Raw genomic sequence first — 13,899 nt, forward strand, 5'->3', positions numbered from 1 at the left:
CCTAGAACAAAAGCGTAATATCACTCATAACTAGGGTTACAAAGCTATCAGTAATTGAGCAAAGTTAACGAAATCTTTAGTAATTCTGGTATTTCACCCATCGCTCAGCCCCGACCCCCCTGGTTAATTGTAATTCAAAAATTTTAAAAAAATACTCCATCAACAGGCTCTACATTTCAGAAATCACAGTAGCAATTATTCCTGGTGCACTTAAATAATTTTTGCCATTTCAATATTTATTTTTTTGAAGAAAACTGTTTTTGCCCCGGCCTGGCTTCCATGTGATTTAAACATGAGCTTGTGCGAGGTGTCAGACTCAACAACAGTCGCTATCCATTGGAGCACTGCAATTGGTTGCCCACAATTCTGAGGTGGGGCATAGCGAAAGGTCAATTAGCAGGTAATCTATGGTAATTTTGGTTATTCATACTTAAATTCAAGAGAAAATAGCCTAATTAATGAAAATAAACAATGGCAATGGCAAACTCTTGATTTGTTTCACTTGCCACAAGTTTGGCAGCAAAACATTTACAACAAAGACATATTGACTTCGTAAAATAAATAAAAGTGTGTAAAAAAAAATATAAAGAATATCATGCTGAAACCCTCATATTAAACACCAATGGTATTCACTAAGTTGATGGTTTATATTTTGGATAATGTTTTCCAGCTTTGTCATTCTATTATTACATTTTGTATCATCTTATTTGATATATTTTACATGTGACAAGGTCACACAGAGGACAAGAGATAATTACAGACACGTGATAATCTGAAGTACCCAAAAGGGCCACTAGATGTCTTGTGATAAATTAAATACAATCCTTGAAAGTTACCAAAATGCTGGAAGTTTACAGTAATATACCCTCCGTTTGCAACCTTAACCATAACACAGGCATAATATTACCCATTACACAGGCATAATATCACCCATAACACATGCATAATATTACCCATTACACATGCATAATATCACCCATAACACAGGCATAATATAACTCATAACACATGCAAAATATTACCCATTACACAGGCATAATATAACTCATAACACAGGCATAATATCACCCATAACACAGGCATAATATTACCCATAACACAGGCATAATATTACCCATAACACAGGCATAACATTACCCATTACACAGGCATAATATTACCCATAACACAGGCATAATATTACCCATTACACATGCATAATATTACCCATAACACAGGCATAATATAACTCATAACACATGCATAATATAACCCATAATATAGCATACAACCCAAAGGGGTTTTCAATGATTTACTGAAAGTGTGTTTGTTTACAGTCAACATTAAGACATTCTGGAATCCCATGTCACGTAAAGTAGTTGTAGTTACGAATCCCTTTTTGGCCCGGCACTTTAGGGGGGGATGGTAACAAGACCCGTTACATAACTCATGCAAATTTTAAATAGTGACAAAGTAAAAGTGCGAACGAAAAACCACAGACAACTTAATTACCGTCAAACACTCAGGGTTTATTTGAAAACACACTGTAAAGGGGGGCAGGAAAAGGGGCTGAGCTGGACCCAAGGAAAGAAACATATCCAAAAACACCCCTAAGCTAGACTAGCCTACTACTGTACAGCTAACGAACTGACCAAAAATACAGTGGGTGGTCCGCCCAGTTCTACCTAGTGTTCTTAGACAAAGTAGTCCTACGGGTAGTGTATGCCCATGGGCAACTTGTCTTGGTTCCCCCTTTTCCTACCATCAAACACCATAACACAAACAATACTCACAGGTGGGGACAAAGTGACCTGGAGGTGCTAAAACAAACAAGAGAACTACAGAGAGATTGTATGACAGAGATATTGACAGAGATATTGACAGAGATATTGAGCTCCAGAGGAAAGAACTGAATGGGTTTTTAAACCAAGGGAAAGGAGATGTGATTGGGTAATGGAAACAGGAGGAGATGTGTCTTCTGATTAGCGACTGATCGATGACTGATTGGGGAATGATGATTGCCACCTGTGAGGAGGGGAGAAGGAGAGAAAAGAAATACACACACACACACAAACACACGCACACACAATACCTGTATCCGTAACAGTTGTGCACCAACGCTGGCCTATCAGTGTTAGCTGAATAGATTGCCTCAGAGATGCATGTAGCCTGTTGGCATGCGTTAGCAAGTAACCGTTTATTTTAAGGTATTAGCAAATAATTGGCCAATAAAACATGACTTCTAATAACACAACACTTTTCACAGTCAATGATTTGCACCAGAGAGCCGTACAGTATGTTCGTTACGCATGAGGGACTGGAATGTTGAGGCTCAGGTGATCATCAAGGCTGTACCATAAGTAAACAACACTTCTCAGCCTACTAAGAATGAGCACCTTCATTCTGCTTCACCAGACCCATCCTAGAGTACAAATTCTTTAATTTCAAAATATACATGTGACTGTTGGGTTGAAATAGCATGCACGTAAACAAGCCCCATTCAAAGGTGCTCAAGTCACTCAGTTCTTATGAATTCACTCTGACTTCTGGGAAATGATGACTATTCTAGACCGTTTTTACAACGGTAGGCCTACGCAATCTGGAGAGCACCACCTGTGTTATGCTATGTGGTTTGGTAAGAGGAAGAGATCAATATATTACCAAGGCTGAAAATCACAGGGAATTTGTTTCTTTGTTTGAGTTTACACATTAATCTATGTCAAAACCTATACACAGGGTCAGGGAGTAATGGATCACATCTAATCCATTACATGTAAGGGATTACAAAAAAAACATTAACTGTATTCTGTTATGTCACCAGCCAAAATATTGTACTCAGATTACAGATACTTTTGAAAAAGTAGAAGATTACTTTTAAATTGAGAAAGGAGGTTTGCAAAAAACAATCTTTGACACTTTTTTCCCTCAATTATATTCAAATCAGCATTGAAAAAAGGCGCAAGTTTAAGTTTGTTCAACCTGAGCGAGTCTGACCAGAAGTCAGAGAACACTATGATGACACACCAAATGGGTTTGATGGATCGCAGGAAAAGAGCATGAATAGGCTTTTGTAGACTACAGTCCAATGGTGCGACTGCTGTCGGCTTCCAAAGATTATCCAACTTGAATAAACGCTTGGAGGTAAGGATGACAGCAGTGGTGTAGTCTACGGCGATACGTATGTCATTTATTATTGTTATCTACATAGCGCATTGATGTGAATCACAATGCTGCTCTCTCATTTAGCTATTTTTGCCCTACGGATTGTGGTTGTTGTGGATGGCTGTTCACATATCTAAATGTGTATTTTAACCCAATAATTATTGAATTCTAGAAGTTTAAGGAGCCTATCAATCATTGTTTTTGAAACCAGTGGACAGCCAGCGAAAAATGCGCTCTTGCAACAGCTGCACAGTGCAGATCCCAGCCTACGGAATAAAAGTGAGGCTTTTATTGCTCAATCTAATTCATACTAATAAAAACATGTAATCCATACTGTAGGCCTAATGGACACATGTTCAAACTCGCACACTTTCTATAGACTTAAAGGGACCATCTGTAGTTGCTACATCCATTTTTGGACTTATATATACGTCATATATACTGTATATATCCATTGATTCTTGAAGAATATAACCTATAAATGACTCATGAGCTTAGTTCAACTGTCACACTCCATGAGAACCCAAAATATAAGCTTGTTTTTCTCCAATGTTTGCAAACATTGTAAATGTAACAAACACTGTATAGCTTCATAGCATAGCTAAAACAATAATGTTGATATCATGGATGGTCAGTCCTTGCATCCATAGCTCTGTCTATTAATCTGAGAGTAGTTACATTTCTCCAGGCCCATCCCTCAGCTTTTTACCAAAACAGAGGCGGGGCAAGCATTTTGTTATTGTTTCATCTGTGGATTTGCCACAGTTGCATGTTATCAATATATCAAAGTGTCACCAACAAAAAGGTAAACAAATGCAGCATATGTCATTCATTTTTCACATGTAAATAGCACTTTTCATCAGCTCTCAAAGCATGCCATTCCATGAGGACAGCATTTTTTCTACAACTCGCGGAATCATGACAATAAAATAGTAAATAACAGTGTAGGGCTGGCTAATAAGTCCTTAGTTTTGGGGTCATGCTCAATCTATACTTCCATATTTCCAAGTCCTATTCTTGAAGATCAAGGGGTATAACATTTATTGGAATGACTGGAATTCTGATAGACTTTGTTTTTTAATGTAAAGATATAATTTAATTGTATTATTATTTGTAGTAGAAAGTGATGGGTTAGAAGAAGCCTACATAACCAACCCATAAAGTAAAATGTAACATCCATATATGGCCAGCTATGTAAACTTTAACATTGATTTATCCTGCAATAGATGTTGTTCAGTTGGTAACATACATTTTTGTCTTCTTCTAATGCCGCTAGAGGGGAAAGTAATCTAAAAGTAACTGAATGTAATCAGATTACGTTACCGAGTTTGGGTAATCCAAAAGTTAAATGACTGATTACAATTTTGGACTAACTAGTAACTGTTACAGATTCCATTTAGAAAGTAACCTACCCAATCCTGCCTATACATGTAATAGGTTGCACTTGCAAACCTATGTAGCCCAAAATGTAATATTTGTGTAGATAAACATCTCTAAAAGTTCCAGGCTTAAAGCCAGTACATGTAACATGTCCTTCCTATACAGTGTGTGTGTCCATAGGTCCAATAACAACATAACCTCTACTCATAGCCACAGCAGAAAATGTCAACATAATCCTCCAGAAGTGGAATAAATGTGTACATACTCACAGCAAATGTGTCGTTTTCGAGACCATTGCTTTCCTGCTCTGGAGACATGGCTCCAGTCTGGACTCGGCTAGGATACTGGGTCCTGTGAGTTATGAGTGAAACGTCTCAACAAGAAGTGTACTACCTCGACCTCTCTTTCTCTGTCTCTCACAATGGTTAACTATTGGAAACAATAACACAATAAGAGACCGTAACACTCTACTGTAGTACCCATTTGTACAGTATAATGTATTGTAGAACAGACCCAATTTATCTACAAAATGTAGGTATGCCTGCTCAATGCATTAAATTTCCATCCATGTGTTAAGAAATGTCCCCTTTGTAAATAAACCTGTCCACTCACCTGACCGTGTGTTTGCCTCGAGTAGTGTCTCTGTTGGCTCTCTCCTTTCACTTCAGTGATAATCACTTGATTATATGACTGGCCACCCTTAATAGCCCCTCCCCCATCCTCATTTATTCAGAGCGCTGTCAATCTTGCTCAGATTGGAGAGAAAAGAGAGTGTGTTTGTTCTCGAAGTTCAGCGGGTGGTTTAGGACCATGCGGACGCCTTGGAGCAGGCCTGAAGGTAGAGCTATGGAGAGAGCAGATGCAGTGAGGGAACACTGAACAGCGTGACTTCTCTCTCAGTTGATTTGACAAAAGCAGTGCAGTAATGGAAGATGGCTAAGTAACTGCTGTTTGACTTGACAGGAAACTAAACTATAGCTTTTGTAGGATAGCACAAAGCTCTTCAAGTGTTGGTGCAGTGTTCCTAGACCCTGAGATGTGTTTAATCCCTGAACTAGTGTGTAGCAGCTAATTTCTGTATGGCATGTGTTTGTCATAGAATGTTATGTACAGGTAAGTGCACTTGAGTAAATGAGGGATACAAAGTATATTGAAAGCAGCAGAATTTAGCTTTTTCCTGGAATCTAGAGCCATAATGTCCAAAATATGTCTATTTTTCTGTGTATCTAAGCATACCTCTTGATCTGTCTAAATCCACCATTCTGCACTAACTGTCATTTTTATTCAGACAATTTGGAACAGCACAAATAAGTAATCATAACATTTAAAACTATATAAACCTAAAAATACAAAAATAAGACTCAAAAAGACACTCGAGCATCAATACATTAACCATCCCCCCAACATTGTTGTCGTTTCTTTACTATCATTAACTGAAGACTGATAGTTTTTATCAAAGATTCTCTGTAATAAGTTAGTGCGCGATCAACTAATTAATCACATAACTAATTAACTAGGAAGTCGGGGCACCAATGAAAAATATTCCGATTACAAAGTTATAATTTCCTAAAATAACTTTTCAGATATTTTATCTGATCAATTAGTCTTCGAATTAATGAATTATTTACTGTACCTCACGTTAGTCTCATTCCAAACATCGTAAATTGTTGGTTATCTGCACGAACCCAGTCTTCACTATGAGTCATCCATACATCAATTGTCTTAAATAATTTATTTATTACTAAGTAATTCACAAAAAAAAAATCTAAATCAAATGTATTTATATAGCCCTTCGTACATCAGCTGATATCTCAAAGTGCTGTACAGAAACCCAGCCTAAAACCCCAAACAGCAAGCAATGCAGGTGTAGAAGCGTGGTGGCTAGGAAAAACTCCCTAGAAAGGCCAAAAGACACTGTGGCCCCATCCGATGACACCCCCGGACAGGGTGTTGTGGAAATTTCCTCTATTTACCAAATCATGGGAGCAAACCACACACACAAGTCAGAGTTAGTTATCAAAGTCCATCTTTAATTATATGAGCTCTATCACAACCCTGTGACTCTCAGATCGATTCAGTGTCTCCCAGTGAATCCTCTGAGAGTTCCCTTACAATGCAACTGAGTTCCTTAAATAGCAAAGACACCCATAGTCAGATAGCATAGACATAATTCATCGTTCAGCTTTGTCTCCTTCCCCAAACCCCAGAACCATAAACCAAATCCTCCATATCAACAGGCATATATCAAATTGTCTCCTGGACAAACTCCTGGACAAACTCACGGATAGGAGGTGAGGCTATAGGTTAAGATAGAAACAACAATAAGAGGGAGCATAGAATGATTCCAGACACTGCAACCCCTCCTTTCCCCACTGGGAAAGGTAGGGAGTATAAGATATGTTTACACATGATGACACTTTGACCTCTCCCCTCACATCGGCCCAGGCAACTTAGTTTTGACATAGAACAGATAACTGCAACCTCACCACAGTATTATACAAATATACCATTCTGATGAGAATTAACTTACACACATTTGATAAATATAAAACATCTTACATATGTTACCAACAAATTCTGATTATCCCACGACAAGGGCCAAACAGGAAGGATATAACCCCACCCACTTTGCCAAAGCACATCCCCCACACCACTAGAGGGATATCTTCAACCACCAACTTACCATCCTGAGACAAGGCTGAGTATAGCCCACAAAGATCTCTGTCAAAGCACAACCCAAGGGGGGGGTGGGGTCACATCAGTGACTCAACCCACTCAAGTGACGCACCACTCCTAGGGACGTCATGAAAGAGCACCAGTAAGCCAGTGACTCAGCCCCTGTAATAGGGTTAGAGGCAGAGAATCCCAGTGGAAAGAGGGGAACCGGCCAGGCAGAGACAGCAAGGGCGGTTCGTTGCTCCAGAGCCTTTCCATTCACCTTCACACTCCTGGGCCAGACGACACTCAATCATATGACCCACTGAAGAGATGAGTCTTCAGTAAAGACTTAAAGGTTGAGACCGAGTTTGCGTCTCTCACATGGGTAGGCAGACCATTCCATAAAAATGGAGCTCTATAGGAGAAAGCCCTGCCTCCAGCAGTTTGCTTAGAAATTCTAGGGACAATTAGGAGGCCTGCGTCTTGTGACCGTAGCGTACATGTAGGTATCTACGGCAGGACCAAATCAGAGAGATAGGTAGGAGCAAGCCCATGTAATGCTTTGTAGGTTAGCAGTAAAACCTTGAAATCAGCCCTTGCCTTGACAGGAAGCCAGTGTAGGGAGGCTAGCACTGGAGGACCGAATGTACCCCTGACGCAGGGATTCGGAGACATATGTTTCCATAGCCACCGTCTCCGCCTGTGACAGGGGATATACGTGACTCCTGGGAAGTGCGGCATCTACCAGAAGATTATCGCACAATCCCCTCCGTCGACGGGTGGTAATTGAGTCGCCTTATTTTTGGGGGGAATGCGCACGGTGGAGACCTGGTCTGGACTTTCCACCGTAGTAACACCAACAGAAACCCCTAAGCACCTCCCTGAGCACTCTCGCGACCACCCCGTGAGAGCACTCCATTGCCATGAAACAGTGGGGTCATGACAAGCTAACCAGGGTAGGCCTAGCACCACGGGAAACGCAGGAGAGTCAATGAGGGAGAGACTGATTCTCTCTGTGTGACCCCCCTGCGTCACCATGCCCAGAGGAGCGGTGGCCTCCCTAATCAATCCTGACCCTAATGGTCAACTGTTTAAGGCGTGAACTGGGAAGGGCATAGCCACTGGAACGATGGGGATCCATAAACTATGGGCGAATTATCTGTCTATAAAATTCCCAGCCACGCCTGAATCGTTGAGCGCCTTATGCTGGGAATGCGGGGAAAACTCAGGAAAAGTAACAAACAAATACATGTGTGCAACAGAGGGCTCTGGGTGAGAATGGTTTCTTCTCACCTGGGATGACGCCAGAGTGCCCTGCCTGCTGCCTCGACCCCCAGAGGAACCAACCCGACACCGACTGGCAGTGTGACCTCTGTGGCCACAGACGGTGCACGAGACGGTACATCCTCCGGTCTCCCTGAGCGCAGCACCTCCCAGCTTCATGGGCGTGGTGGTGCTGGGGGATGGAACCGCCAGACTCCTGTCTGGACGTCCGCGGGTGGCCAGCAAGTTATCCAGCCGAATAGAAAGGTCCACCAGCTGGTCGAAGGTGAGGGTGGTGTCCCTGCAGGCCAACTCCCGACGGACATACTCACGCAAACTGCAGCGATAGTGGTCGATCAGGGCCCTGTCATTCCATTCCACACCGATGGCCAGGGTCCGAAAGTCCATGGCGAACTCCTGGGCGCTTCTCGTCCTCTGCCTCAGATGACAGAGACGTTCACCAGTCATTCGAAATGGTCCCCACATGGCGTTGGCACACTCCAGGGCTTTCCCCGAGAGGCATGAGACGAGGGTGGAAACCTTCTCACGGCCCGAAGGAGCCATGTGGACGGTTGCCAGGTAAAGGTCCAGCTGTAACAGGAAACCCTGGCAGCGTGCAGCCGTGCCATCGTATTCCCTGGGAAGTGCGAGACGAATTCCACTGGAACTGGGTGTGGAGGGGGTGAGTAGTGGAGACCCCGGTGGTGCTGGCGAGGGCGCTGGAGGGACTCTCTGTCTCTCCCAGTGATCCATCGTCTGGATGACGCTGTCCATGGCGGCACCGAGGCGGTTGTCGTGTCTTTGGCTATGCCGGATTAAGTGATATGACATGCTATTCTATAAAATAATTTCTCCGTAATTAATATTACCTGATTGAGCTAATCATGTAAATGTAATTAACTAGAGAGTCGGGCACCACAAAATAATATTTATAGAGCTGTTATCTTCCGAATAAACTCTTAAAGACCTAGTAATATTTTACATCAATAGCAGTCAATATTAATCGTCATCTTAATTCAGTCTCATCTGAAATGTGTAAATTCTTGGCTATCTGCACGAACCCTGGCTCACAAGTTGAATCAGCAATACAAAATTGGGTTTAATTATTTATTTACTAAATACCTAACTAATCACACAGAATTACGCATACACATAATTAAATCATAACTTGATTACAAATTACGTCATAAAGGAAAACGTCCCTAGCGGGTGGAACAGATATGACAGCTGGTTACACAAAAGAAAAGAGGCTGGGTTTGAGTGAAAGAGCGGGAAGACTGAGGAACAAAGGGAGAAGCTGTGCTACCACCCATTTGGAAAAGGAAAATGCAATAAATATTTACTGAGCTGCGCTTCGGTAGGTTGGTGGTAGATGGAAGGCCGTGTTGCCCAACCGAGTCCTTTGTCCCTTGAAGAATGTCTCTGCTGGTAAATTGAATACGTTGTAGTAACGTTGTGTGGTAGACAGGATACTCTGTCTGTTCCTTCCTAACCCTCGTTTGCAGCGGCTGTTGCTAACTCAACGGCTAGGAGGTATCACTTCTGTAGTGAATAAGAGTTCAAAGTGTCTACCATCCGCAACCAAAGCTCACGCTGATGTTGGCTTCGTTCTGTAGTTATTATCTGAACCATTCTGACTTTGGACCGTCGTCCTCACCTCCTCGGAACAGGAGGTTATATTGTCGTCAAGGGCTTATATAGGAAGGGAGAGGAGGGCGTGTTTGAAAAGTTTTATAGCCCATGTCCCTTCACAGGGCCACTGATTGAGCAGAGCTCTATCTTATGAAAACCCAAATCTCACATTTTCATGTGAATCCGATAACTCTGATGTGTAGACTTTCCACTGTAGAGTTTATGTCATCTTATCATTGATGAGAATGTCTCAGATGACTACCGAACTGACATCATATTCATTAAGTACCACCGCATATGTTCAATTGGTCGGATTACCAGAATATAGTTAATTTCCCCCCACCTTCTGATGTTCCCAGAATCTCTATGTTAACCAAGGGTTTTGCAAATGTAACATCAGTAGGGTAGAGAGAGGAAAAAGGGGGGAAGAGGTATTTATGACTGTCATAAACCTACCCCCAGGCCAACGTCATGACTCAGTGAATAAGGCAATCATTTGCACAGAACGCAACTGCGTCACAAAACAAATACCCAATGAACCAGTGAGGCAGCACAAAGTACAACACAAGTACAAAGTACAGGCTGCCCCAAAGCACGGGTAATAAAATAAGCCAGCCGGAAGCGTGCCAACCTCAACAATAAACAATTACACACATAGACATGGGGGGAACAGAGGGTTAAATACACGACATGTAATGAGGGAATGAATACCAGGTGTGTGGCGAAACAAGACAAAACAAATGGAAAATGAAAGGTGGATCGGCGATGGCTAGAAGACCGGTGACGTCGACCGCCGAACGCCGCCCGAACAAGGAGAGGGACCGACTTCTGCGGATGTTGTGACACCAGCAGTGGAATGAATGTTTTCATACTCACATCACATGCGTAGTTCTTGAGACCATCGCTTTCCTTCTCTGGCACCATGCTCCAGTCTGGACTCAGCTAGGATGTTGGGTCTTCTGGGTTATGAGTGAATAGTCTCAACAAGGGAGCAAAGAAGAGAGAGCATACAGAAGACGGAGAGAAAGTGAGAGAGAATGAGTGTGTGTGGGGAGAGACTGCCTCATTAACTGATGTTGTCACGTTCTGTTGCATAATTCAACATGTGTCAATAGCAAGATACTCTCAGATTAAAAATCAACACGCTTGGCTCTAGATTACACCTATCTATACATACTTTACATTGTTTGCAAGAGTAGAAATCATATCACTATAATCAGAGTGTTCATTTTCGGAAGTTGCTTTCATTTCAGTGCATCTAATTTGTTAACACTTCAACTGTAGCAAATGATAACTGTATTAAATGTTGTAGTTAGCCAATCAGTATTGAGCTAAACTGAGGGAGCTCAACTGTGAATGGTCCTGACGCACCCAAAAAGTGTCAAGGGAAGCCCGCTTGGATTTTGGTGAGAGGTACGGCGCAGATTGACATGAGGAATAGTTTTGCTGCCCTGGTGCTTGATCTACCTACGCCTTCATCGCTGGGACTGCCCGTGTCTGTGACTGCTGTGCTGACTCCAACCACGCTGACTCCAGCAGCGGATTCGTTGTCGAGTCCAGCACCTTTTCCTCTCTCTGGATCTGCCTACCGTGGGAGGTCTGGACCTATTGCCGGGAGCTGCAAGTGTATGCTATCATGCTTCTCAAGGGCCTGTGAAAGGTTCCACAAATTTCTCCGGCAGTTGTATTGGGTAGTTCAATGGTGAGAAAGGTCTCAGTCCGTCGAGCAAAACCGTTGTGCTATACAGGAGCATGAGTATAGGAAATCAATAAGCTGCTCCCAAACATTTTAAACCTGCATCAAGAAATTGAGTCTATCATAGTTCATGTGGGATTCAATGACATTATGAAGGACAGCTCAGAACAGCTGAAGATGGATTTTAAAGAATTGAGTTGGTCTCTACTTGACACCAACAAACACCCCATAATATATGGCCCTGTGCCCTCCCTAAATCGTGGCAATGAACGTTTCAGCAAACTTTTAGCCCTCCATAACTGGCTACGTGACTATTGCAGCTCTGTGGATGTAACATTTATTGACCATTTTGATACCTTCTGGAAACAAAGCTTGTTTTATAAGGAGTATGGTATCCACCCAAATAATTTGGGTTCCTGGATCCCTTCATAGCATTATAAGGCTGCTTTGAGACAATGACTCATCAATGACCCAAACCCAGCTCAGTGAATCCCTACCATTGTGTCGCTAAGTTGTCATAATGCTTCAACGAATGTACATTATCCCAGGTGCGTTGGTAGACACAATGTAAGTAACCTAATTGATGTCCCTCTAACTGCCCTGAATGTCTCTGCTGATCCTACAGCTATTGTATGCAGTTATCATGTGCATATGAGCAAGAGTTATACTGTTAGCACTGAGGTGGTGTGCCCTAGTAGGAAGTCCACAGTGTGCAGCTCACACTGCACTATATTAAAAAACATGAGCATGTCTACTTCTTCTAAGCTTCCCAGTAAAGCAATGAAAACAATCAAGCATCCCAGAAAAGTGTGAAAAAATAGACCAAGTTAACATATGCATCTTAAGAAACAAGGTTAATGAAATCAATTTGAAAGTAACAGATTCCTATTCTGAAAATCTCTGAAACTTACTTAGATAATACCTTTGATGATACAGTGGTAGCAATACATGGTTATATCATCTACAGAAAATACAAAAAGGTGTTTCTGTTTACATTCAGAACCACATTCCTATAAAGCTTAGAGAGGATATCACATTAAATACTGCTGAAGTATTATGGCTTTAGGTTAATCTGCCTCACATAAGGCCCATTCTTGTTGGAAGCTGCTATAGACAACCAAGTGCTAACAGTCAGTATCTGGATAAGATGTGTGAAATGCTTCATAATGTATTTGATATCAACAGAGGTATATTTTCTGGATGATTTGACTGGCTTTCATCAAGCTCCTCACTCAAGAAAAAGCTTAAAACTTTAACTAGTGCCTGAAACCTGGTTCAGGTTATCAGTCAACCTACCAGGGTAGTTAAAAACAGCACAGGAATGAATTCATCAACATTTATTGATCTCATCTTTACTAACGCTGCAGACATTTGCTTTAAAACAGTATCCAAATCCATCGGATGTAGTCATCACAATATAGTAGCCACATCTAGGAAAACCAAAGTTCCAAAGGCTGGGCCCAATATAATGAATAAGAGGTCATAATATACGTTTATTGTGATTCCTGCACTTCACACATTTATGCAATTCCTTGCAGTTGCTAATGAGCATGTATCCATTAAGAAAATGACTGTAAAACTGTTAAATCCCATGGATTGATAAGGAATTTAAAAATGGTATGGTTGAGTGGGATGAGACAAAAGGAATGGCAAATAAGTCTGGCTTGACAACCGATTGGCAAATGTACTGCAAATTGAGAAATAAATAAAAAGAAGAAACTATGAAACAAAGACAACTTAAATATAGAATGAATGTAAAAAGCTTTGGAGCACCTTAAATGAACATTTGGGCAACAAGGCAAACTCAGCTCCATCATTCATTGAGTCAGATGGCTCATTCGTCACAAAACCCACTGATATTGCCAATTACTTTAATAATGTTTTGATTGGCAAGATTATCAAACTGTCGCCTCCGTCGTAAGGAGGAAACCAAGGTGCAGCGTGGTATGCGTACATTCTTCTTTATTTTAGAATGAACACTGAACAAAATAACAAACAAACAAACAACAAAACAACAAAATGAACCGTGATGCTAATATGAGTAGTGCAGACAGGCAACTAAACATAGAACAAGAACCCACGAACACAAAAGGGAAAATGGCTACCTAAATATGATACCCAATCAGAGA

At 41.6% G+C, this 13,899-nt stretch overlaps 1 protein-coding gene across 1 annotated transcript in view; it reads right to left on the bottom strand.

Moving 5' to 3' along the window:
• Window positions 1-11,033, bottom strand: part of LOC139416271 (solute carrier family 23 member 4) — a 32,517-nt gene extending 21,484 nt beyond the window's left edge. Inside the window, exons 1-3 of the mRNA XM_071164735.1 lie at window positions 10,951-11,033; window positions 5,134-5,365; window positions 4,791-4,950 (exon numbers count right to left, since the gene is read on the bottom strand). Coding sequence (XP_071020836.1) covers window positions 4,791-4,838 — 48 coding nt within the window. The 5' untranslated portion in view covers window positions 4,839-4,950; window positions 5,134-5,365; window positions 10,951-11,033. The remainder of the gene's footprint in view (window positions 1-4,790; window positions 4,951-5,133; window positions 5,366-10,950) is intronic.
• Window positions 11,034-13,899: the final 2,866 nt, after the last annotated feature.

Source organism: Oncorhynchus clarkii, chromosome 1, assembly GCF_045791955.1.
Source record: "Oncorhynchus clarkii lewisi isolate Uvic-CL-2024 chromosome 1, UVic_Ocla_1.0, whole genome shotgun sequence".
NCBI classification, from domain to species: Eukaryota; Metazoa; Chordata; class Actinopteri; order Salmoniformes; family Salmonidae; genus Oncorhynchus; species Oncorhynchus clarkii.